The sequence below is a fragment of the Sparus aurata genome, chromosome 24 (assembly GCF_900880675.1).
Source record: "Sparus aurata chromosome 24, fSpaAur1.1, whole genome shotgun sequence".
NCBI classification, from domain to species: domain Eukaryota; kingdom Metazoa; phylum Chordata; class Actinopteri; order Spariformes; family Sparidae; genus Sparus; species Sparus aurata.
Genome location: NC_044210.1, coordinates 2905703 through 2930471, shown reverse-complemented (window position 1 = coordinate 2930471; position 24769 = coordinate 2905703). Strand labels below are relative to the sequence as shown.

General features: G+C 40.7%; 1 protein-coding gene across 6 annotated transcripts in view; it reads right to left on the bottom strand.

Annotated features, from left to right (window-relative positions):
* The window catches only part of dgkza (diacylglycerol kinase, zeta a), a 109213-nt gene that overhangs the window by 18204 nt on the left and 66240 nt on the right, over positions 1-24769 (bottom strand). For all 6 annotated transcript variants that reach the window (XM_030409609.1, XM_030409608.1, XM_030409603.1 and 3 more), the window contains 6 exons: positions 18920-18986; positions 15438-15478; positions 13560-13702; positions 4173-4262; positions 1848-1904; positions 242-285 (listed from right to left, as the gene is read on the bottom strand). In XM_030409609.1, the coding sequence (XP_030265469.1) occupies positions 242-285; positions 1848-1904; positions 4173-4262; positions 13560-13702; positions 15438-15478; positions 18920-18986 (442 nt within the window). The remainder of the gene's footprint in view (positions 1-241; positions 286-1847; positions 1905-4172; positions 4263-13559; positions 13703-15437; positions 15479-18919; positions 18987-24769) is intronic.

Here is a 24769-nt window from a genome sequence, read left to right as displayed (position 1 = left end):
ACAGCCAGGTCCGACAAACAACCAACATGACACAAAGGTGTGTGTGTGTGTGTGTGTGTGTGTGTGTGTGTGTGTGTGTGACCCTCACTACTTCAGGACTGTTTCAAGATCTGACATTAAAAGAGAGGCTTCGACGTTGGAGTAAGAGTTAAGGTTAGGGGCTACTGAATGCATTATATCAAATGGGTGTACTCACAAACACTGAAAGACAAATATCTGTGTGTGCGCGTGTGTGTGTTACCTTTCTCTCTCTCTGTTTCACTTGTCTTCTGGCTTTTTTCCTGTCTGGGGAGAGAGACAAACACACAGAAGAGCTGCTCAGCCACTCACTGTTTAAGTTCAGTCTCGTTTACTGCCATTTGCAGTGCACACATGATTATGCACACTGCTGTACACATGTTTGTCTTTGCTTTGAGCAAAACAAAACATAATATGGAAATGGGTCATTGCATGCACACGTCAGCAGTAAGTCAGTGAGGCAGGTGAATGTTTCATACACAACAAATCCCATGTGCAGACCCCAACCAGCATAAATCTCTATATAAATCTTTTTCCTGTGTGCCATAGAGCGCCGTTGTTGTCTAAAAACTATGAATAACTCATCAATGAGTCACACTGGGTGAGACATGTTCCTTCATTGCCATGAACACACACAGTGCAGTTAATTTCAACACAGTCCCACATGCAAAGTCCTGCTGCCCAGATACTGTATTTCCCCGAATCGATGAGACTGTGGGCAGGGACAAGACCTTCATTTGAAACAGCTTTATGTGAGAGACACAATTTTATTTCTAATTCCCTTTGATTGATAAGTATATTTGTTCTGATTATAATAGCTCTGTAAATGAAATTAACTAGCAGAACATTATGAAGTTGACCTTTCAACTGTTGGATATGAAATATTATCACATTATTTTTTTCCTATTAGACATTTGTGGGACCTTTTTTTTCATATTAGTATATGACTTATATCGTTATGGCCAAAAATGTGGGGGTTTTTTAGATCATGGTGACCTTTGACTTTTGTGATAGACAACACAGAGACATAATGCCTCTGGTCATGGCTGATACTGGTGTGGAGGCTTGTCAAGTATGTACATTAACTACCACATAGCAAGTATACATATTATCATCTTTGTTGTATTTGAACATGCAGGTTGTATAAAGAAGTTCAGAACTACTGGTCATAAATGAATGAGAATACAATTGATGAGAAGCACACGCATGCACGCGTGTGCGCTCACACACACACACACACACACACACATACACACTTTCTCATTGCAATAGTGTTTTAATGAACAGAGTACTGCTCTGCTCTAATGAGAACCAGGATGTTTTAATGAGCAGAGGAATGTGACACAGAGACTTGAATCAAACTGACAATATCACAAGAGCTTTGCATATGGGTTGTTAGAGAGTCAAACTAAAGCGCGCACCCACACAAAAAAGACGCATCCACATCAAACTGCTGGCAACAAACCCAGCCAAACCACAGCACACTTCTCGTGAAAGCTGTCTCGTACCTTAGGCTTTGGCATCGCCTGTTGGACTTTGTATGTGGTGGCTTCAGAGATGTTAAAGGTTAGTCATGAGAGGACAGCAGCCATGAGTGACAAAGCAGCCAATATAAATATAATACATAATATCCATACTGAGAAAGCTGCTTCTTGTATCTTCAGTGACCCCTTCGGCAGTATACAGTGGAAACTGAATGTGTTTTTGATTAAATGTTGTTTTACAGTGAGCTCCACAGTCTGTTGGATACATCTATACTCCTGTGATGTGTTGATAATTGATTTAATTATTTAAACAGAAACAGAAACAGAAAAAAATAGTAATTGTACCTTAGTCTTGGTTTAAAATCAGCTGCAGTGGTGTTGGAACGATGGATGCAACCCGCCCTGCAAAACAACAGAGATGACAAACTATGATATTTGCATTTCCTGAAGACAAAGCGTATGATTGCTGCATCTGCTGCTGTCACTTGCGGCGAGGAATGGGTGCAATAATCAATATCCAGGAAGTGGTGCATTGGTCACAAGGCTCTCCACTCAGAGCTTCACTAGCATAGTCAGTCAAACTTAATTTTCACCATAGCGCCACCTACAGCTGCATCTGCCAAGTTTAATTTGTTTTTAAAGACAACAGATTTACAGAAAAAATCATATCACATTTTATTGTGGCGCCACCTTGGGCTATAATTGTACACAATTTTACACAGGCTCGTTAACCCAGGTGACCTTTAAGGGGGTTTCCAGGGTTAGGTGAGCCCAGGTGTGAATGGTTGTTAAGCTGTCTGGGGAGGAAACTCAGTACTGTATTGTAGGTGGGTGATAAGTAATGCCATAGGCCATCTCCTCTGTTCAAAGACGGTCGTTCCACTTGGACATAAATTGATTTTTTTACTCTTTCAAACCATCTGTATTCTCTGGCCAAGATGTCAACTTATATCTGAAGGAGGAAAATCATTCCTGTGAGGACAATAATATAAACATCTTGGTAATTTCAGAAGTTTGGGGACATTTGGGGACTAATGGGGACTACAACCAAATTAGGGAGTGACATATTCTAACTGGCAATTGAAAACTTATTCTGGAATCAGTTCTAAAGAAAGAACTGATTCCAAGGTGAATGGGCTGTAAAATGGCACCATCTGCATATAGATCAGTTCCCCAAAAAACTAATTTTTCGCTGTGCTAGCGTGTCTTATGCGTGTCTGCCATTGTGCAACACAAAACAGAGGCATACTTTCTCTGGTCAGTATCCCCAAGTAACGATGGAGCAACTGGAGGAACTCTCCGCTGCAAAAGAAAGGAAGACTCCCCTGAAGCAGGAGGCAAACATGGCAAAAAGGGAGAGTGATGGAAACCTGATCAACTGTCCACCCGTCTTTGAATCGCCTACCTTCAGCCTGTCTGTTTTCCTGCTCCTGTGCTGAGGCTGTGGTACAATCTGCCTGAGGGCATTTAAGCACATAAGTGCAGCTGAAGGATGAGGCGGTTTCAGAATGCAACGGACAGGCATTCACCCGCTAGAGCACTTGAGTGTTGTGTCAAAGTCGATGTTTCACCTCAAAAGACTTGAGATGGTTCTAACCTAGCATTCTTTTTTCTAGATCAGTAGCCGAACCTACTTACTTGTTGATACACCCAAGTGTTTTACTCTTCCTTTTCATAGTACTGAGATTGGGGTTTACAGGTGAAATTGGGATTCTTGTGGTTGTTTCTTGCTTTGGACAGTAGCCAGGTCATTAGCGGTAGCCATGCTGCTAACACTGTCTTCGTGACAGCTGGGCCAATAGTTAAAACTAAACTGTATGTTTGAACTATTCTAAAACATGCTCTTCCAATTCTGAAGAGTGAACTACAATTACCTATTTTATTCACTTTAATTAATAATTATATTCACAACGTTGGGTGAATTATTACCCAATTTAATTTTTTCATAACTGTTATTGTAATTTGGTAATACATGTAAAGTTCATTCCAATAAAGCCTACTGAGCCGAAAAAAAAAAAAAAAATAGGAATCTATGTATGAGGAATATACATATCTCAGAGAGAGGTTTAACGGTCGGCAGTGTTCATGGTCTTGGATTATCCACCAAGTACTAGTGTGGGAAGAGTACCTGTCTTACTGATGTAGCAACAGTGTTTACCACAAATACATTTTACATTGACAGGCCGCCATAGAAACAGAAAGGCGAGGCAAGTCAGTGTAGATGCATTAAGCAATTAAAGCAACACTATGTAGGACTAGTGTAGGCTAACTAAAGCAATTCTGAAGAAAGATAAGCTGATTTGGCCAAGTTAATTGAGTGTTATTGACTTTGAATACTATTTTTTCTAGCTATTAGTCAAAAAGTGATTTTTATATAAAAATAACCCTGTTCAAGTTGTCGATAATCACGAATCAATGGACCCTGCATGTTGCACAGCTCTGGCCTCCTTCAGTTCCTGGTAATGGACACCTCATTGTGCAGTATCCTTTACATAACCACACACATACTGCCCTACTCCTTATGCCCCAACTCAATACAATACTCCTAGATTAGGTTTAATGCATTTTGACCTGTCAAACCAACGATTGTTTAAACCTTGTCGTACTGATATCACACCTTATTTTTCAGTTAAAAACAAAAAAGATACAACCAACTAAGAGTATACTAACCTGCTGAGTTTGCTGGCCACAGGTGCAGAGTTGTTTGTTAGCGCTTCAGCTGCAGAGCTGTCACTGTTCACTCGCTGCCTCTGTGAAGAACTACAGCAGAACACAGAGGAAACAAAGTCAGTGAACGAACTCTAACTCAGTCAGAGACAGATACAGTCAGGGCTGGATGGTTCCTGTACAAAGTTCAGATGATTTAGAGGATGTGGTCGGTTGATTCATCTAAGACCTCAATATTTCTTCTTAATGAAACCATTTCCCCTAATAAATATATTTCATATCCCTGTGAGGTTTTTCAAATAGTGTACCCTGTATAAGAAGGCAGTAGTAATGCTGAACTGTTTTTGCGACAGTTCAAATAATAAACTTGAAATCAAATGACAAAACTATGAGCCTTTTTTTAACCTCTTCCCATTCACTTATCCAGCAAGTGTGGATCCTTCCTAGATAAAGAGTTAAATAGTTATAGATAGTGAGATAATGAACATGAATGGGACAAAGGCACTGGCAGAAAAAAAGGAGAAGGAACGGCAAAGCACTCTGAAGGATGTTAAGCTGTGGGCAAAGCAAGAAGAAGCAGAAGGTATCTGAAATTCTCTCAGGAATATTCAATCGGAAGAAACTTGGAGAAGCCGTAGACATTGCTGAAAGAGTATAAGAGTCTCACATAAAGTCCATAACTGCAACAGCAATATAGAAAAGTTGGGGCAAAGGATATAAAGTAAGTCTGGTTTAAAGGACTTTTGGAAAGTTCAATAATGATCATTTTCTCTTAGAAGCAGAGACAGAAGTACGTCATGTTGTCATCGCCACACCCGTGCCTGTACAAAGTTTCTGTTCCGAGTAGCTTTAGTTACGCCATGTAGACACAAACCATGATTATATGTGTTTACACCGCCGCCTCACAGCAAGCACCACCCACGCTGACCGATGCTGTTGTAATTATCTGTGCTAGCAGGGCCAACAGGAGCCGACCCATAATGGTGTCCTCCCTCGGCTACAACCACTGTACGTCTGGGGCTCAACACATGAGTGGCTGAGAGAGTATAATTGTTAATGGTCTCCTGTGATTAAATCTGTGGCTTGGGGTTGAGTTTTACACCTAGGTTTCTGAGTGTTTGCTTTCATGCAGCCGTATAGGCTACACGTTGTATTTGCTTCTGACGGCTGGTGCGAACACATTTCATACCGCTGCTGCTTCAAAATACAAACCGGCCCCGGACAAACCATTTGGAGTCTTTTGTTTTTCGCTGAGATTAGCAGTGATTTACTGGTGGTGCTATTGTTACAAGAAAAAAAACACATATTTACCTCATCAGTATTAAATATTGCAGGTAGGCCCCCCCTTTCCCAAACCTCTCTTATCCACCCACACTGTACCTATCTGCTGCAACCTTCACTCCTTGTCTCCGTCTTCCCTCGCCTCACCTGTCCGATCAGCTCTTCCCTCATCTGACTCCTTCTCACTCATGTCTTCCGACATTTCTGCTGGCTGCAAAACCGTCTCGGCTGAAACAAGTTGTTCCTTCAAAGCACTCTCTAGTGTTCCTCCCTGTTTCAAAACAGTCTTTTCAGCAAGGAGAAACTTACATATACATACATATATATACTGAAACTTCCAACGATTCTGAGCCATCCAAGAATTTTGTCAACCATGCTGATGTAAAACGTTGCTTGAAAGTCTATTCTTTCCCTGACAATCTCAGGCTATTGGTCATGTAATCCTTAGTCACAAAGACTTCAGCATGAGCTCCAAAGCTGTGGTTCAACCCACAAAACATTTGCCCTGTTGTACAGTATAAACACAATACATACAATCACACTTTAACAATGTATTAAAACGTGTTCTCTGCATGTACCTCATCCCTAAAGAGCAGTGGGCAGCCATTGTATGGCACCCAGCCAGATCATCTGGCCAGTGCTTCAGTCAAGGACACTGGCAGAAAAATGATCACACTACATGCTTTAATGGTGGGGGAAAGTCCCCAGAAGAAACCCCACAGAAAGGCCCTGAAAATCACAAAGTTTCCTTTCCTGAAATATACCTCACTAATATCTCAGAAATTCCCTCACCATCGAAGAGCCTGATGTTTTGCGAGCCTCGTGTCTAAGTTAACACATTTTCACCTGAAGTGTAAACTGACAGTATCTGAAGCTATCAGCTCAAAAATCATTTTAAAAAACAAAATGTTTTGTGTGTAGGTGTCGTTCAGTGTGTTTGTCAGAGACAGAGAGATAGAGGGAAGCGGAGAGAGAGAGGTAATTATAGTGGGAGGAATAACGTTCACCTCTGGCCCTGCGTGGGCAAAATGCTACCCTGTTTGTGTGTGTGTGTGCGTGTCTAAGTACAGTAGATTGGTGTGACTCTTGAGTGCTCTGACATGCATTCCATTTTTCTCTCTCTCCACTGTTTTTCTGACTCTATCCTTCTCCTGAGCCCATTTCTCCCTCACTCTGCCCCTGCCTCTTGGTCTCATCTCTCCTCCTCATCCTCCCACTCAGTGCACTCAGCATTGCAAATCAGCCCGCCAACACAAATGCACACACACACACACACGCACGCACGCACACCATACACGCACGCGCACACACACACACACACACACACACACACACACACGTGCACGCAAACACACACATAGCCAAAGGGAAGTGTTGTTAGGATCAGCAGGTTGCGTTGCTCTGCCTGTACTCACATTGTACCTGTTACTTTATTTATACCCTCTTTCTATTCTGTATGCTAATCTTTGCATGTTCACATTTTGTATTTTACATCCACACAGCAGCCCAAATGCCAGGAGAACCTTTATGGTCCCGCTAGCATTTATTTTATCACGCTAATATATTATCTATGTGGGGTTTTTTTTTCAATAGCTAAAAATCAAAGCGTTCATGGCTCCATGACAACTAATAATTAAACTCAGGAAAAGTAATTACAGTTCCAGGATCTTAACACCAGACTTGTACACTCCACTCCTATTAGCAAGGGTCAATTAACTTGAGTCATGCTGTCAACACAGCATGTCCACTTATACTAACAACTAGCATTCAAAAGGGCACTGATGCTAATGAGTGAACACATTACATCATGTTTTTAGGAACACAAATTGTACAGGCAAACACAAATCAGTTTAACACAATAGCCATAACAAAGACAACATTAACACCAGGTTGTTACTTTAGGTAACAAACACAATATGGCTGTCTGTTTTTGAGGTTCTGGCGAAAACACAGGTGCTCCCATTCATGCTGAATGAGGGTAGAGCTTTTCTGCTGTGGTGCTGACCACAGGGGGTTCCGAAAAAATAAATGCAGCCCGCTGCAGAGGGATCACATTTCTTTGTGCAGCGTTATGTTTCACTTGAGATTACTCGGTTTGGTCTGGTGCCCACACAATAATCATCTGGCTTGCAGTTTACTGCTTGTTTACTATTATTATTTTAATTTGTTAATATGGACTAATGATCACTGATGGGACGAGCATGCTTGTAGCATAACAACATAGAAGCTTTGCCTTTTGGCAAAGTGATCAGTGGGGGGATCCCAACAAGTCACACACATATACTATGGACAACAGTCCCACACTTCAACACAGCTGCATTACACTTTGCCAGTTAGCCACATTGTCAGATTTGGTCTGAATACAGTCCATGTAGTAATTAAGTATAATTCACCTCTAGTCACACAGATGTACAGTCATGGTCAAAAGTTTACATACAGCAGAGTTGGTCACATTTTCAAAAGACCTATAATAGACTCATAACTGAATCACAATGTGTTCCACACACTCCATCAGAGACAAATAAGTAGTAAACATCACTGCAACTGAAAACTGATATGATATACATGTTTTATTACAAGTGTACTATGAGTAAACTTTTGACAACGACTGTATTTGCCCACTAAAAAACTGCATGTGCACAGCCTGTCAATTAGCTACCTAATGCCTGTTAAGGCTGCAGTGAAACTCCTGACCACCATCCATTTTACACCATCCATTTTACACCATCCATTTTACGCCATCCGTTTTCCCTCTCCAAAGGCAAAGTTTGCCTACTAAATTGATTTGTCCATGGATGGAGTCACTGCTTCAAGAAGCTCATCTATGCCCATAGCAGTTACATGCTAGCCCACATAATTTCTGCCTCAAGTGCCTGAGAAAGTCTTACATTGAGAGCACCGTTCAACAGCCACCACCCGGCATGGACTGCCTTGCTGCCATCCTAATTCCTCACTCAAGTGACTGGTCAGCAAGTGATTGCCGAATAACCCTGGATAGCAAAATGCTGGAATATTTTAATAAAATTGCCTATAATCCTGGGGGCTCCCATTACCTCTGAGGGACTATCTGGATCCATCTTGTTTGTCAGCACTTTAAACAGTTGGACAAGGAGCAGAAGATGCTGCTGAGCTGTGTCTGCCTTTCTGTTCTCCCTCTTATGAGAAAAGAGACGAGCGAAGCTTAACTGGAGTCCAGTGCTGATGTTCCATTATATGGGCTACCTGCTTGAAGGTGTGTCTTAAACCAATGAAGCGCTTGTCTAAATCTGTGTAGCACTATCCAAGAATCACAACTAACAAAGTAAAAACTTCTTTGTCTCAGGTTTCCTGCATAGACATGAGTTCAGTATCCATTTTAGGGGGAGGTGGGTGCTTGTTATAGGTTGGGTGCAGTCGCGAGACGTCACCACAGCCATCTCGGTGGTGGCGCATGGTTGGCTTGGCCCTACTCGTGAGAAGGTCCATTGTCGGCACAGCTCAGCTCAAATCAGTGCAGTAGAACTAGTGATGGAAAAGCATTCAGCACCGCTCGGTTTGACTCCAAATGAGGGAATATCTATATTGCAAGAATGGGGTTGACTCCCTTCCAACACCAAGACAAGTTACATTAGTTTTCCCTATTTGTCACTTGTTTGTATATATATCTTTTATGATGGAAGCTCTCAGCTCAGTGTAGTCGGTAGGTTGAGCAAGCACATGGTAATTTCAGTTTGCTGCTTCACAGTTTGAATTGTCAAGCCTATTGAGCCTGTTAGAGGGCAAAGCCTGCATGAAGTAGAACTGCATAATTCTGAAGGGTGTAAGAGTTTGTGTGTGTGCGTGCGTGCGTGCGCGCGCGTGTGCGTGTGTGTGTGTGTGGGGTGGTTAAATACATGAATAATATTTTCTATTTGGCATTTTTCAACAGTTTCTTTTCCTTCTGAGAAACAGCCAAGTGTTACTATATTATTAGCTCTAGTTGTGTGTGTGTGTGTGTGTGTGCGTGCGTGCGTGTGCATGTTTGTGTGTGTGTGTCTGTGGATAACACATTATTTTTCTGCTTACTCTGCCTCCATATGAAATCTTTTTTACAATATTGATACACAAATAAACAGAATAAATTCACACCTACAGGAACCTGTTAGAGCAGCTGTCTTTAAATGCTCTCTCTCTTCAGACACATGGAGAAGATTAGAGAGAGAGGAGAGGATGTTTCTCATTTTTCCCTGTTTACTGATGTTAGGGTAAGCCTGGTGTTATTATTTATTATCTATACTGTCAACAAATCCCATGAAAAGACTTAAACCAACGATGTTTTTGCATCTCTCGATACTTGGTGTGGCTGACATGCCCATGCTCAAAAAATTCATACGTAAAACATATATCTTGAAGACAGGTCACACATATATATTCTAATTTTTATAAACAGCTGGACCATGTTGTTTTTATTAAATGGTACTCATTTAAAAGAAGTAGTGCTGTTGCTTGGAACAATTTTCAGTTGTTGATTGATGGAGGTTGAGGCAGATGACGGCCCACCATCGAGTCTGGTTCTGCTCAAGGTTTCTGCCTGTTAAAATGCAGTTCTGTGTTGGGTATCTGTAAATAAGTTAATCCAGGAGTATGGTCTAGACCTGCTCAAGTTGGTACGTGTCATGAGATAACTTCGTTCTGAATTGGCACTATGAAATAAAGATTGATTGATTGACTCACATTTTGTTTTTTGGGGAAGAGAAAAATACTTTTTTACTTTTTCTCTTTCACTTGCTTTTGCTTTTCTCCACAGGGGCCACCAGAATTACCACGAAATGAAAAAGATCCTTGCAGCTGCTTTAAGTTTCTTTTTGTTTTTTCCAAGACACTCCCACACAAAGTTTAAAAGCCTGCAACTCCCTTCCAGTTAGTTTGAAGTGATCAAATCCTGTCTGCTCATGTCTCTGATTGGCCTCTTTGATACCAGTATTCAGTCTTGCTCTGGTGGTGCTGTATGCATTTTTTTGGCTCTGGGTAGAAACCTCACCTGCAAGTCCTTCTGGAATGATCTTACTCTCTTTGTGTTCACCACATCAACAATACATTAGTCTATATCTGATGTCACTGAAGATTTACATTCTGCAAGACTGATGTTGTTATTCTGAGTGGCAGCATCTCTGAACATTTGTCAGTCTGTGCACCTAAACAGTACTGTGAAGGTTCTATAGCTTCTAAAATAGTTCTGAGGTCTGTTTGTTTAAAATCACCAACTAATATCCAAAAGTCAAAAGTGTACTTATAATTGTGAAGAACGTGTGTGGTATCATGGAAGTTCCAACGATTTCTACAACTCTAATTTTCTGTGATGGAATCAGTGGAACACATACCACTTTGTCACATAAAAGATTCATGAAGTTTGGTCAAGCTCAATAATGAATTTATTATAGATATTCTGAAAATGGGACCAAATCTGCTGTGCCAAATCTCCGAGTAGTTTAATAGTCCCAATCCGATACTTAGCCTGAATTTATATTTTCCTGGATAATACAGCTGCATGAAGAAAAAAAGTACCTGCATCCAAGCTGTTCCTTAAAAGGCTTTTTTATTTTGTTGAAACAAAGTCTATACTTTCATATGGCTCTTGCTTATTCTGTATATGCTATTGCAACATTGGCCTACCACCTTCCTTGTGTTAGCAGGTGAGTGTGTGACGCTGCACTGTGACAGCAGACCCTCGTGTACAGCCAGCTGAAGTGTGTGTGAGACGCAGCCCACGCTTGGATGCATAGATGCAGGTAGCTAGTGCGCTAAACGACCCTGGCTTTAAAACGGAGAGAAGAAGAAGATGACGACGACAATGAAGAACAACAGTAACAACCCACAACGAGAAAAAACTAATGAAGTGTAAGTAGTTATGACATACATATATTGTTCTTCATTGTCGCTGGCGTCGTCGCCATCTCTTCTTCTCTCCGTTTTAAAGTCGGGGTCGTTTAGCGCGCTAGCTACCTGCACATAGGTACTGAGCTGTGTCAGTCAAGTTTAATTAGCCAATGGGGACGCTCTGCTAAAAAAGGCCCTCCTACCCGAGAGGTTTGTGCCAAAACTGCAAACAAAAAGTCAGGGAGCGCAAACGAGACAAAGCTGCAGAGAGACCGCAAAGCTGAGAGTCAGCGCAAAAGTCTGAGCGGAGAGAGACCAGCAGAGGGAACCGTAAACAAAATAATGCATTATTAGAAGAGTAAATCACCAATATTTTACACTATTTGACAAATTATTTGATTGAAAGTTCTAAGTTTTATTTTTGAAATGAGTTTTATGTACTCTCAAATTCCTGTTTTTGTTTGACATTTAAGAAGTTTCGTTTGTTTCTTTTGGCACAAATCTAATTCCATACTTTTGAAAGTACCCATGAGTGTTTGCTGCTTCGGTGTCTTTGTCTGCTTTGCTTGAGTGAACTCATTGTAGTCTTTGAGTATATATATATATATATATATATATATATATATAGATAGATATATATATATCTATATATATATATATAGAGAAGATAGATAGAGAGATAGAGAGGACACACACACACACACCACACAGATAGAGAGAGGAGATAGAAGAGATAGGAGAGAGAATACACAGAGATAGAGAGAGAGAGAGAGAGAGAGAGAGAGGAGAAGAGAGAGATAGAGAGAAGAGAGACAGATACAGAGACATAGGATAGAGATAGAGAGAGATAGAGAGATAGATACATAAGAGATATAGAGAGAGAGGAGATAGATAGAGATATAGAGAATATAGAGAGAGAGAGAGATATAATAGAGATAGCATATAGATAGAGATATACATATATACTATACATATATATATACATATATATATATACATACATTATACATTACATTACATACAATATTCCATCTGGTTGTTTTGGTCATGTTGCTGCTGACGACATCAGAAGATTCCTGCAGTGCATTTTTTTTTCATTTGCACACTGTCTGTTCAGTGTTCACTTATGCTTAGCGCTGCAAAAGGTGTGCCCATCCAGTGAATTAGCTTCATCCAGGATGTCATCCCGTTTCACTCAAAATGAGGGCATAGCGGTCTCCAATTTCCTTATTTTGCTGAATGAGTCTGAGCTGCACCTCATATAGCAAAGATTAAAGGAGCTGCTAGCCGCCACATCTACATACATCGCCATCACCATTCAAGTCAATGCAGTAAAATCTGCCTGGCATCAGTGCAGACAGTAGTATGTCTATGACAGACAGGGTCCTTGCCTTGCTTCTTCTATCCCCAATATGCCTCTTCTTCTGGACATAATGCCTTGTACATTATAATGTCTCTCAGAGGCAGGCTGTTCTTCTGAAGTTCATGTTTCTATTCATTCTTCAAGTAGTAGTAAATCTAACCAAATGTACTCAACTAAATCTGCAGAATTATCAAGTCTGGTTTTTAATTACTTGCCAGACACAGTTTGTCTTCACACAAAAACGTAGTGGAACCAAGACAACTGCAGGCAAGCTGTCAGCTCGTTGCATCTACCAGTTCACTTGGCACAAAACGCAATTTGAGCCCAGCACTGTACAACCCTGGGGGATATTTTCCAACATTTGGAAACCTCCTGCTGCCTTAATATTCAGCCTACAGCTTTCTGTACTTTTACTACTGGCATCAGACCTTCTGCTCAAACTTCACTACTCAGGGTATTTCCAACAGACCATGACAACTGACGTTATTCAGTCATTCTTTAAAAGGAACAATCTAGACAACTAATTAATGAACAATAGAAGAGTCATACAAAGCCCCACATTTTGAAGTAAGATAATTAAAAAAGATGTTATTCAACAGCTGAATACCACCCTGCCTCTGAACTGATTGGATATTTTGGATCAAAACATCAAACATTCTTAGAACAAAAGTAGAACAATTAAAAGTCAGTGTATAGCTTCAGTCTCTAAGAAAAAGACCAGAGCCAAGCCAAAAGTCGTCGTGAGGACAGAGGAAAATGTCCCATACGTTTATCTCTATTAGGATAGACTAATTCAATCTGTCTTAATCTGTCTTTACAAGTCTCTGTAAGGAGTCGATCAAACAGCTGCAGTTTATCAGACTCAGTTTGCCACATATAATAACGGCTTTGGTTGCTGGAGATTGACCTACCTGCTGTTGACCAAGCTGGAGGAAGGGTTAACCAGGTCAGGCATGGCCGACGGGGAGGTGGCTACAGTCATCATAACAACCAGTTCAGGGTCCAGAATGAAGATCTCTTCCTGGGAGATCTCTGATACGTAGTTGAGATGCTCCTGATAGAAACATACATAGATACAAAGTGGCTGTACACACTGTTGTTTCTTCATATTCTGTTGATAATGGTCATTATTTTTATGTATTAAACATAGAAACAACAAACACATTCTGTCCATATTCATTTTGCCTCTGTAATTCTTAAAAAAAAAAAAATGTATTTTCTTCATTGGTCAACTACAGAAAGATCTGTAGCTGAAATCCTTTGCTGAATAGAAGCTTACTATTAACTAATTAGCTGCATACAGTTTATTTTCTTTTTTTCTTTCTCCCGCTTTTTCTTTTTATTTCACCACACTATTCTATGGATGTTATTTTACCAGTAATATTATCATCTATTACAGTACATGCAATTCTATTTTGTGACCCTTCACAATGAAACAAAAATCATTAAAAAGTCAAAATCAAAAAGCAGCTCACTCATTTTCAACATTGCCTACATGCCCCTAAAGGAAAAGAAATCAAATAAACTTATAGTGTTACAGACTTATAGTGACTGCAATAAAACAAACTGACCAAGGCTTGTGTCAGGATACTTCACCTCAAATAAAAACCTCTCTATTCAGTTAAATGATTATATGATACATACAATCCACTGAGGAGAGGGTAGCTATGAGCCGAGTTTTCACAGCACTTGCTCTCAGAGTGGCCTCAAGCTGGAGCGCCTGCTTTTTGAAGAAAGTTTCCACAGCCGGATTCAATCAGGAGACTTTGTAGTTTTAGATGGAAAAAAACGAGCAGTGTACCTCAGGAGGACCAGCACCCTCCTATGACCATGAAACTTTAAACTCTGACTCTAAACAAAGAAGGAGCTGAATAATAACGAGACACAGTAGCCAGATGCAGCCTCTGTAACAGTGGTGTATGAACCACTTGTCAGAGTTATATGCCAAGTAAGCCTTCACAAACCCTAACAATGGGAATAATTAACCTGCTGGCAAGAAACCAAATTCTGTTCATGGTCATGAAACAGTGGACATCTGCTTCCACTGCTGCAGCCTTAATGTGAGCCTTGAGACAAGCCAAGTGACAAGGAGAGATTCAGCTACATATACAAGTAGGTCTACCGTACACTTACTGTAAGTCCAAGGGCATAGTTTTCAATGGGGACAAGTGTGGGGGAAATTATTCCTGCCCCTGTCAATTTTACAGTTTCAGTGTGAGTCAGTCGGTAAATTAAATTCAAATGGCGTCCTCCTACTGTCCAAGCTCTAAGATCCAGATGGGAGGTGCATTTATTGATTAAAGGTTGAAATACACATCTATGTCAGCAGCGGTTTTTACCTTGTGCTCACAGTGATTAAGCTTTATTAGCAGCAGTAGGTGATTTCAGGCCTTTATGTTTTGCTTCTAATGCAACATACTCTAAATGCTGCACTTGCAGGAAAAAAGCAATTTCATGGGTTTTTTATCTACAGATAATTCTTCCGAAAAGATGCTCGAAATTAATATGAATCAAATGGAGTTAGCGCCGCGCACTTTGTGGTTAGTTTTTGTCAGACATTGCAGTAACACATACTTATACTAAACTTATGATAAACATTCATCATAAGTATAAGGTCCATGTGAAGGAAACGATAGGTGAATATAGGGTTAACGCATCATTATTGTTATGGAATGCACGGTAATCATTTCATCATTATTTTGTTAATTGCTAGATGATATCTATTTATATACATTCATTCATCATATGTCTATACTGTTTTGAAGTCGAGGTAGGCGAGATGGACTTACCTGTGCTCTGTCTATCCTGTAGAAACGATCTGCTGTCGTGGCTGAAAAGACAAACAGAATCACCCTGTTAACCAATGAAATATTATCTGTGGTAATAGAAAACCTGGTGCTTAGATTCATCGACTTAAAGCAGAATGTAGTCACTAAAAGTTCTTGCAAAAAAGCAAGTGGCTTTTATCATAGTTAAATTGTACATGGGCTGGCTCCCCATGTCTGAAGCAATTATACAGAGAACCACAGTATTGTGACAACCTGCAGTGGAACATGAGGAGGCAGTATCATCACGCAGTAAAAAAAGCACAATAAAAGTCTTACACCGTAAAATAACAGTGTAGAGTAGAGAACTACATATCTCTACTTCATTTTCTACAGAACTGTACCTGCTAAAACATTTCTTTTTGCCACTGCTTTTAACTGAAGCAATTCAAGTCTTTGAACTGCATTATTACTCTGAGTTTTTTTTTTTTTTTTTATAATGCAATTTTTAATGTCTTTTAAATGAAATGTTTGTCTTTTAATGTAATTTGTGTGTGCCTGTAAAGCACTTTGAGTTGCCTTGTGTCTGAATTGTGCTATACAAATAAACTTGCCTTGCCTTGCCTTGCCTTGCCTTGCCTTGCCTTGCCTTGCCTTGCTTTTTTTAATGGTGATTTACTTTTTGGTCATTTTCATTAATTTGATAATGATAGTTAATTAAGGTTCATATACTGATCTGCCAAATCAGGGTTAAAAGGAATAACAATGCAACATACAAACACCATTGCAGACCACGTACACCTCCTATGGCAATGGCACTCCCTGACGGCAGCCACAGTGGGACAAAGCGCCGCGCAACACCACAAAAACTGCACAGGAACACGGAGAACTAAAGGTGTCCATGTGGCCTCCAGATTCCCCAGATCCCAATCCAATTAAGCATCTATGGGATGTGCTGATCCAGGGAGGCCCAGCCTCACAAACCACAGAACTCAAAGGATTCCCACCCAGATGGTGCCAAATGCAACAGGACACCCTGAGAGGCTCCCATGTTCAAGCCAGGCTAGAGCTAAGTCTGATGCATAGTAAGGCCTCCATGTATAGGACTTGTTCTTGGATGTGCCATGAATGCTTGAACTTATTGAGATCTAGGGAATTTGGATGCCATGGTGACAGTTTGAGCTCTTTGTTACGTTTCTCAGGTTACGCCAGAGCACTTTTTGAGGTGTTGCAGGGTGCATCGTCCTGCTGAGGGGACCACTGCGTGTAAAGCATCATCCATATGAATGCCAGGACCTGAGGTAAAAGTACTTGTTTTATCACAGCTGTACTTTTATCCATTTTTGCGATTATTCAGGAGATTTGCTTTAACCGATTTTAATTTTTTCATGTGAATCTACCGTGTAACCCTAACGTATTTCTTCTTTGTAAAGCTCTTTTTCACAAACTATCCAAAAAAAGCCAATTTCTACACAATGTTGTTTTATTGTTTTTGAGTGACCGGTGTATATGAGGGTTGTGCCATGAAACCACATTGCCACCTATTGTCAAAGAAGAAATCTGCTATCATCTTGCGACCGCAGTCGTCAGTTTGCACAATAAGCGAGGTAAACATTTGTTGTGTCGTAATCAAAACCTCAGCCAAAGTGATACTGAGCATGGCTGTCCTCTACAGAGGTAATACCTCAGATTATCACGGTTGATCAGAAGCCACAACAGAGGGTGACAGAGATCACATAACCAATATAAATTCCTTTTTGTGTAGTTTTGGTGTCTTCCTCTCAGAAAGACTTTGAGCAGGCGACCTGAGTACTTGTTACATACAGGTGCTTTTTCTACGCATTTAGTTAGCCACATAGCCTGTACATCAGTATTAAAGGAGTCATGGTGCTGAAATGCTAAACATGTTATCTTGCTGTTATCTTGTGTTGGGTCAGGCTATAGATTTTCATACTGTAGGTTCACTTACGCCACTTTAAAAGCCAATATTGAGTCAACTGTCCCTAAAGTACTCCATAGGATCACAGCACGACTGAATACCTTCTAACCACATACACATTTGCTCTGTCCTCAACAAACACTACTCCCTTCTCCCTCTATTTCAGCCAGCAATCTTTGTTTGTCTCTCGCTCTCTGCTAAATTCCACCAGGACCTACGAGCAGAGGTGTGTATGTGTGTGTGGGTCTGTATGCAAAACATTGTGTAAGATGTGGGATTTTTCTCTTTGATATTTCTGATAATCTGCTGCTGTATGAGATAAATATTCATGACATTTACCACAAAAACAGGATCTGATGGAAGTATGCTTTCTGTTATTTAAAGGAGTAGCATCACCATCATGTGTTTGCATGTTTAGGTACCTACAGTTCTATATCCTCTTTAAATAAAGATTCAGGGGGTATTTGATACATGATGAAAACATCACTATGCAGTACCTTTATAGTTGTACTTTAACGTACTCATTAAAAGAGTGTTACTTTTGTACTAAAATCAACAGTATACTGATGTGCTATCAGTGTGGTCCACTGGCTACTCAGTAGCAGACAGAAGAGCTCTTCAGTGGGTCATCAACATGGGACAAAAAATAACAACTGCCCTTTGTCCTCCCTGGAAGACATCTCCTGCACCTCTGCAGAGCCAAAAGCATTCTAAAGGACTCCTCTCATGCTGTTTGACCTGTTGCTCTCTGACAGGTGCTACAGGAACATCAAGGCATGGATCAGCAGACAGGACCACAAACACACAAGTCAGAGAAACATTTACTGACCCCTCAGGCCCTGTTTAGATGGTCTGTTGCACTTGGTCTAAAGCGCAAGGTGCTAGTGCGGTTAGGACGTAACCAAGTCCATTTTGCTGGCTAAATGGCAGATAATCTGGGCGCAAAGTGAGGCGCGCGACGCAAAAGGGGCTGTATTTAGAATCTGAGTCATGGGTGTGGTTTGCGCAGAACATAAATTAAACCAATCCAAGTGTCATCTCCCATTTCCTTTCCTCCTTGCTGAGTAGGAGATTTGTATTTGCCAGGCACTCTATATTTCTGTAGATATGACTTTATACAGCACAGAAAAAAATGTTTGTGGATAGTGAAATATCTGTGGGTCGTGATAAACATTTGTGGATTGTCTTCAGTGACTTTCATCTATTACAGTCTAATAAAATAGGCTGTCAGTTAAGTTAAAAAGGATGTAAGAGGAGGACATCACTGAAATTGCATCACAAGATGACACTGCGGTCTGGTTTTATGTGATATAGCTTATGGCTGGCTGGGGCTAAATGGCCAAGAATTTTTTTTCAAGGAACGTTTTGTCTGTAATTCATGCAGTCCTAACTTGATGACACAAGGTTGCACGCATCTTAAATGTATAGGTTACTTCAACTTGACTTTTAATTTTATTTCTTTATTTATTTTCATGGTAAGAGGGGAGAAGAGCTGTTGAGACAACAGTGTCCAGGTAGTAAAACCGACGAGGAAAGGAGTAAAATCTTAACAACCTGATGTACTTACAGTCAAGGAAACACCACTTTGGAGATAATCTCTGCGAGGAAAGAATCCTTGGCTTGTCAGCTTCTTCCTGAATGACATACAGAAAAAAAAACAGTTAGGTAGAGCGCAGGAGATAACCTGCAGGCAGTGGAACGGGAGATTGGCTGACTTGATTTTCATGTCCCATTAACAATTATTTTAGCAGGAATATTTCCACTAAGATTCAAATCTCGGTCCTGGTAAAGACAGTTACATAAAATAAAATGAAATCCGCAAACAAGCAACCAAGCAATAAAGGTGTCTCTGCAGCTCACACCAAGATGAAGGTGCACAAACTTTAAAAGCCCTGTCACCACAGACAGTGCCTGTTCCAGGACTCATGTACAATTTTTTTTTTCCGCACGATCAAAGTTGCAGCTGCTGATATTTTTAGAGGAGTCAAAATGGGGTCAAAAATAAGGAGGCGGTTTGTACAGTATGTCATTATAAAGAAAAATGAAAGACCAAGACACATTCTCATACAAGCTGCAGTGATGTGTGGGAAAACTCTAATCAGAGACAAATCGCGATCCAGCATGGTCCACTGGATCAAACATTTTTTTGAAAGAATCAATTTGCATGCACATAAAATATCAGCATGATCAACGGCTGATAAAAAATGTCGCTTGAATTTATCTTTTCCTTGCACCAAAAAGCAAACGGTGCAACTTTCTACTGTATAATGGAACCCAACTTCACCTCGAGCTTTGTTGTAAGACACTCGTTGGCGCTGGGACTTTGTTGTTAATTCATGCACTGTATCCAACCTCTGCCCCAAAAGTATGTCTATTCTAGGCTGAGACCCATCCTCCATCCAAGTTTCAAGGAAATATACTTTTTTGTGTAATCTTGCAGACAAACTAACAAACACATTTAATCGGACAAGGGTGAAAAAATAACCTCCTTGGCAGAGAAATATAAGAAACATATTTTCATATTCATGAAATTCATATAATAAAATTATACATTCAAAAATCTATTTCAGCTTCAATCAGCTCTGTAAAGTTTTAGACTGCGTGAAACAATTCTATGTCTGTGACCTAAGGGAAAGTTGCCCACACCTACATATACAGCCACCTCATTACGGCAACTTCTTGCATTTTGGTATCACTCGGACTTCTTTTCATTCAGCCTCCAATTAGCTCAGAAAACCACAGCGAGACTTTTAACAAGATCAGAAAACAGACGCCGCATTACTGAGATTCCTGCCTCCAAGCTCTGGCTTCCTGTTAGCTGTATTCTGAAGTTAAAAACCTTGTTCTTTGTTTACACAGCGCTGATCTTAGCCCTGTCTCTATCAGTGAATCCCTGCCCCCATATCACACTGTTGGACACCTCAGATCCTCCGATCAAAGATTCCCCTCTGTCCAGAGATCAAGGGCTAAATGTTGTAGAGTTGAGCTTTCTCCAGCCTGATGTTCCAGATGGTTTGTTAAAAAAAACTGTGAAACTCTCTTCAGTTTGTTCTCCTCACTCGATTGATGATTTCAACGTAAAAAAAAAAACACTTTCAATGTGCCTGACTTTCCATTGTTTTTCTCCTGCATTTAGGCATATGTTGTTTGTGTACAGTTACCATGGCTACCGGTTATGTTGTGCTCTTCTGGAAAAGGCACAGATGTTCTCTCCACTGCCGAGCAGTGACTCACTCAGAGGCCGTTCCCATCACTTGTTCACTAAAACAATGCTCGTGGTCTTAGTTAAACCTAAGAAGAGAAGCCAAAACGTCTGGAAACGCAGTGATATTCCTTGAGTTAACACCTAATCATTGTTATGCATTTTATACATATATATATAGTGCTTTTCATGATACTCATGTGTCTTCATGACAATTTGAATAATTACATTATAAATCTAGAGAATGATTTGCTGTTACTTTAATCCTGAAATTTACTCAGTTGCTTCTGATAGCCACAGAAAGATAGCCAGCTCGATGTTAATGTAACTCCCACAGCACTTCATAGTGTTGCATTAGCTCATGGTGAGTTCCCGTGGACACAACATAGTGTAAATAGTGCAAATATGACAAATTCACAGGCATATCTGCATACTCCTGTAAAATGACAATATTCACCTTTCAGCAAAAAAAATGCACGTGCATCGTCGGGCTTTGTGGAGTGTTGTGAGTGGAGGGTCAAGCCAAGAGTGGAGGGGCAGCCGCTGCTCAGCTGCTCAGAGTGGGCCGGCTCTGGAGGAGAGGGTCAGGGGGATGTACACAGTAAACACTGGCTGCTGCTCTGATCCAGAGCTGTTTATCGACGGAAGGAGAGCTCAGAGATTATACTCTAACTTTTGGGATTAAAAAGCAGATTTATCTTCGCAGACGTTTATCAACCTGCATGCAGCAGTGATCCGTGGAGGTGACCTCCACTGTCGGGTGTTTGTGAACCGTGACGACTGCTGTCGTGAGCTGGAAGGCCTCTCAAGGCAACTTCATTGATATCCCTACACAGCAGAGTGCTACGTGACCTGGTGCAGTGGTCTGACTGCAAACCTGTACGCTCTGGGCTCTCACGTCACATCGGCGGCATCACTGGTCTCGTGCTGTGTACCAGGCTTTTCCACAGTGACTGGATTAAACTGCACACTGAGGATATTAAGCATAGAACTGGTCAGATTTACAGAAAATCAGTGTCGTTTTGGCAGCTTCAATTTAATACAAAACGACCTATTTCTGCACAGGAGAGACGGAGTGTAAAAAGTGTCCTTCCAATAGATATGACAGGAGCAAAAGAAGACACAGAAAGTGAAGTCATTTTCCTTTCAAACCGCAAACCCTTCGCGGAGACTGTGACAGAAAGGCTGGCTGAAGTAAACACCTCTCCTACTCTCCTCCCCAGCGTTTGTTCTAATCTAATCCTGCTGTCGAGTTCAGCAGCAGTCTCAAGCTGAGCAAAATGCCCGCAGGCGTTTACAGCAAACCTACAAACATGGAATCAAAAGCTGAACTTGTCTGACTCTTCTCTTCACCTTCTTTCTTCTCATGTCTCTTCTCCATTCACGCTCGCTTGTCTTCTCACACATAAAGTTGCCGAGTTTCTCCTTCGCTTCACTCACGCTTAGTGAGCCTTCCGGGCTTGCTTCTGAATCATTCTGCACCTGGAGTGATGTGTGTTATTTATCAAAGAGAGGCATCATTCTGGAGGGCAGTTACCTGTCGCTCCCGTCATCAGCAAAAAGGAGCCTCTCGCCTCATCTCAAATTTACACTTCGACATATTTAGTTGGTTCCTTTTGTAAGGGCAACATATCCTTTTCTGCAGAGAGCAGCCAAAGAATGAATGCAGCCCAGAAATGCCTAGATAGTCGGTGATGAATACATTTGACTACTACATAGAATCACTTTGAAAAGAAAAGTTTTGAGAGACATGTGCCAAGTCCATAAGCCAGCAGAACTGACAGAATGATGTCAAGTTTGCAGGCAGTTTTATGTCAGCACGGCGGCACAGTGGTTAGCGCTGTTGCCCCACAGCAAAAAGGACCTGTGTTCGAGTTTGCATGATCTCCCCGTGTCTGCGTGGGTTTTCTCCAGGTACCCTGGCTTCCTCAGTCCAAAGATATACAAAAAGTTAGGTTAATCTGTAACGCTAAAATTGTGCATAGCTGTGATTTACCTTACTGATCACATCCTGCAGCAGCCAGCATAGTCAAGTACACTCCTTAAAAACTGCACTCTGCATTTCTGACTCATTTAACCATAAAAAATAAAACACATGTTCTATAGACACGTTTCAACAAAAGGTGTACAAGTGCACACATCGCCCGAGCGGTGACAGAAGGCAGTAGTTACATGGCTGCACACAGCTGTCTGTTTGTCACTGCCTCTGTTATGATGCCAGAGGGCTACAGAATCCTTTCACATGCTCTTTATACACCTCAACACGGGTGTTGAACTGTGGCCTCAGTAAATATTGAGATTTGTTATCATATAAATTATGATATATATAAATTTGGTCTGTGCTTTAAGAGACCTGTTTGTATATTCGGACCACAATGTAGACACCAAGGTGTGTTGAAGTTTGGTGAGACGATCAAACATGTCTTTCCCAACAGGTCTACATTACATAACTCAAGGATCCACGTCAAACACCTCGTCCAGATGAAGGACACTGTTTTAAGCGTTAAGCGTTTTTTTCTTAATGTCTGATTGTTACAAAAAAAAGCACACAGAATTGTTCTGTTCAAAATGTAATTGAAAATAGTGAAAGATACTGCAGTAAGTGCAGTAAAGGTTTAATATACTACCGTAGGCCATTATCAGAAATGAGATATTTTTTTTCTCCCACTGAATCACAAACTGTACCAGAGAGCATCACCATTCGCTGGAGAGCAGGAGATCAAATGGTGAAACAAGTGTTACATCATCGGGTTGCTAAGCAACACAAAGTCAGACAACAACCCATGTTCTGTCTTCCTAGTATGTGATCCAACCTATATAAATACAGGACTGTTTCAAAAGAAACAGACATAGTGTTGCACCGCTTGCTGCTGAAGTAGAAGATGAATAGCCTGTTGTGAGACGAACATCGTGGGAACATGACATCGACACGTGGAGAACAGAACACTGGCTTTATCTCTTTCACTGCGTCTGCTTAATTTGCTAGTTGCCAGATGCTACTTTCACATTTCAATCTTCATGCACTCAAGTAATGGGATTGCCACTGGTTTTAAGCAGTGTGCTGATATATGAAACATCATAACAGAAACGTGTGCTTCATATTCCAAGTTGAGGAATTAAAACAAGAACTGTCAAGAAAGATCTGTTGGATTTAACCTGATTACTTCGCCATGTACACCCTTCACAAGGGTTGTAAACACGGAAATATGTCACTTCTCATAGATCAATATTACAATATAGAATGGTATTTAAAGCAGCGACTATGAACCTTCTTTCATCCTCAGTATTCCACCAGGAAAAGTAGTTGTTTAATCTGTATGACTTATCCATCTGTATGAATCACTGCAGAATCCCTAACCCTAACAGTGTTGTCACAGTGTTTCTGTCAAAGTTCAGCCCAAAGTTCCGTCAAAATACTTAGTTTGTATTTGATCAACAGCATGAATTTGGAAGCTAAAATGTACCAAATTTGAACTCTTCAACTTTGAAATATGTAAGAATTTTTTGCTTAAAATGTTCAAAAACTGAATCAAATGTGAAGAACTTTGTGAATGAGAGGTGAAACATCTTCAAGACACTGAAACACGTCCAGTTGCATAAGATACAGCACCTGGACATACCATGACCTGGATGTCTGAGATCCTTCACCAACTTATCTTCCCAACGGTCCACAGCAACACTCCCCCGATGCTCTGAGCCTCTCATCCATGCAGACTATATACCACTAGCTGCATGGCTAACTGAGCTGACTATCAACGAGCAGCTACAGTGAGCAGCAGTTAGCTGTTTGTTTGGAGTGTGTATTCAACACTCCACTTTATACTTATATCGAAATCATGGAGGATGAACTACAACCTCTCCAATTTGGTCCTGACTCGCTTTTTTATTAGCATGAAAGTTGACAGAGTTTAATGTTCAAATGTTTTGCTATGGTTTGTTGGAGATTTGGAGTTGTAGCTGCATCATTCCTCAGGGAGATTCATTCTAAAATTGTCATTAAGAAAAAAAACTGTTCCTTATGCTGTGGTTAATTTCCCGCTGTGTGTTAATTTACTCGAACCCAGTGACTCAGAATCTGAAAAAAATATTTCAAGTAGGTTTCCCTTTATTATGATACCTTGCTTATTCAAATAGACCTTGCAATAAACACTCAAGAAGAAAAGAAATAAAATGGAGGCTAGGCAGGTTATGGTCACGTTGGTGGGTTAAGTGGTT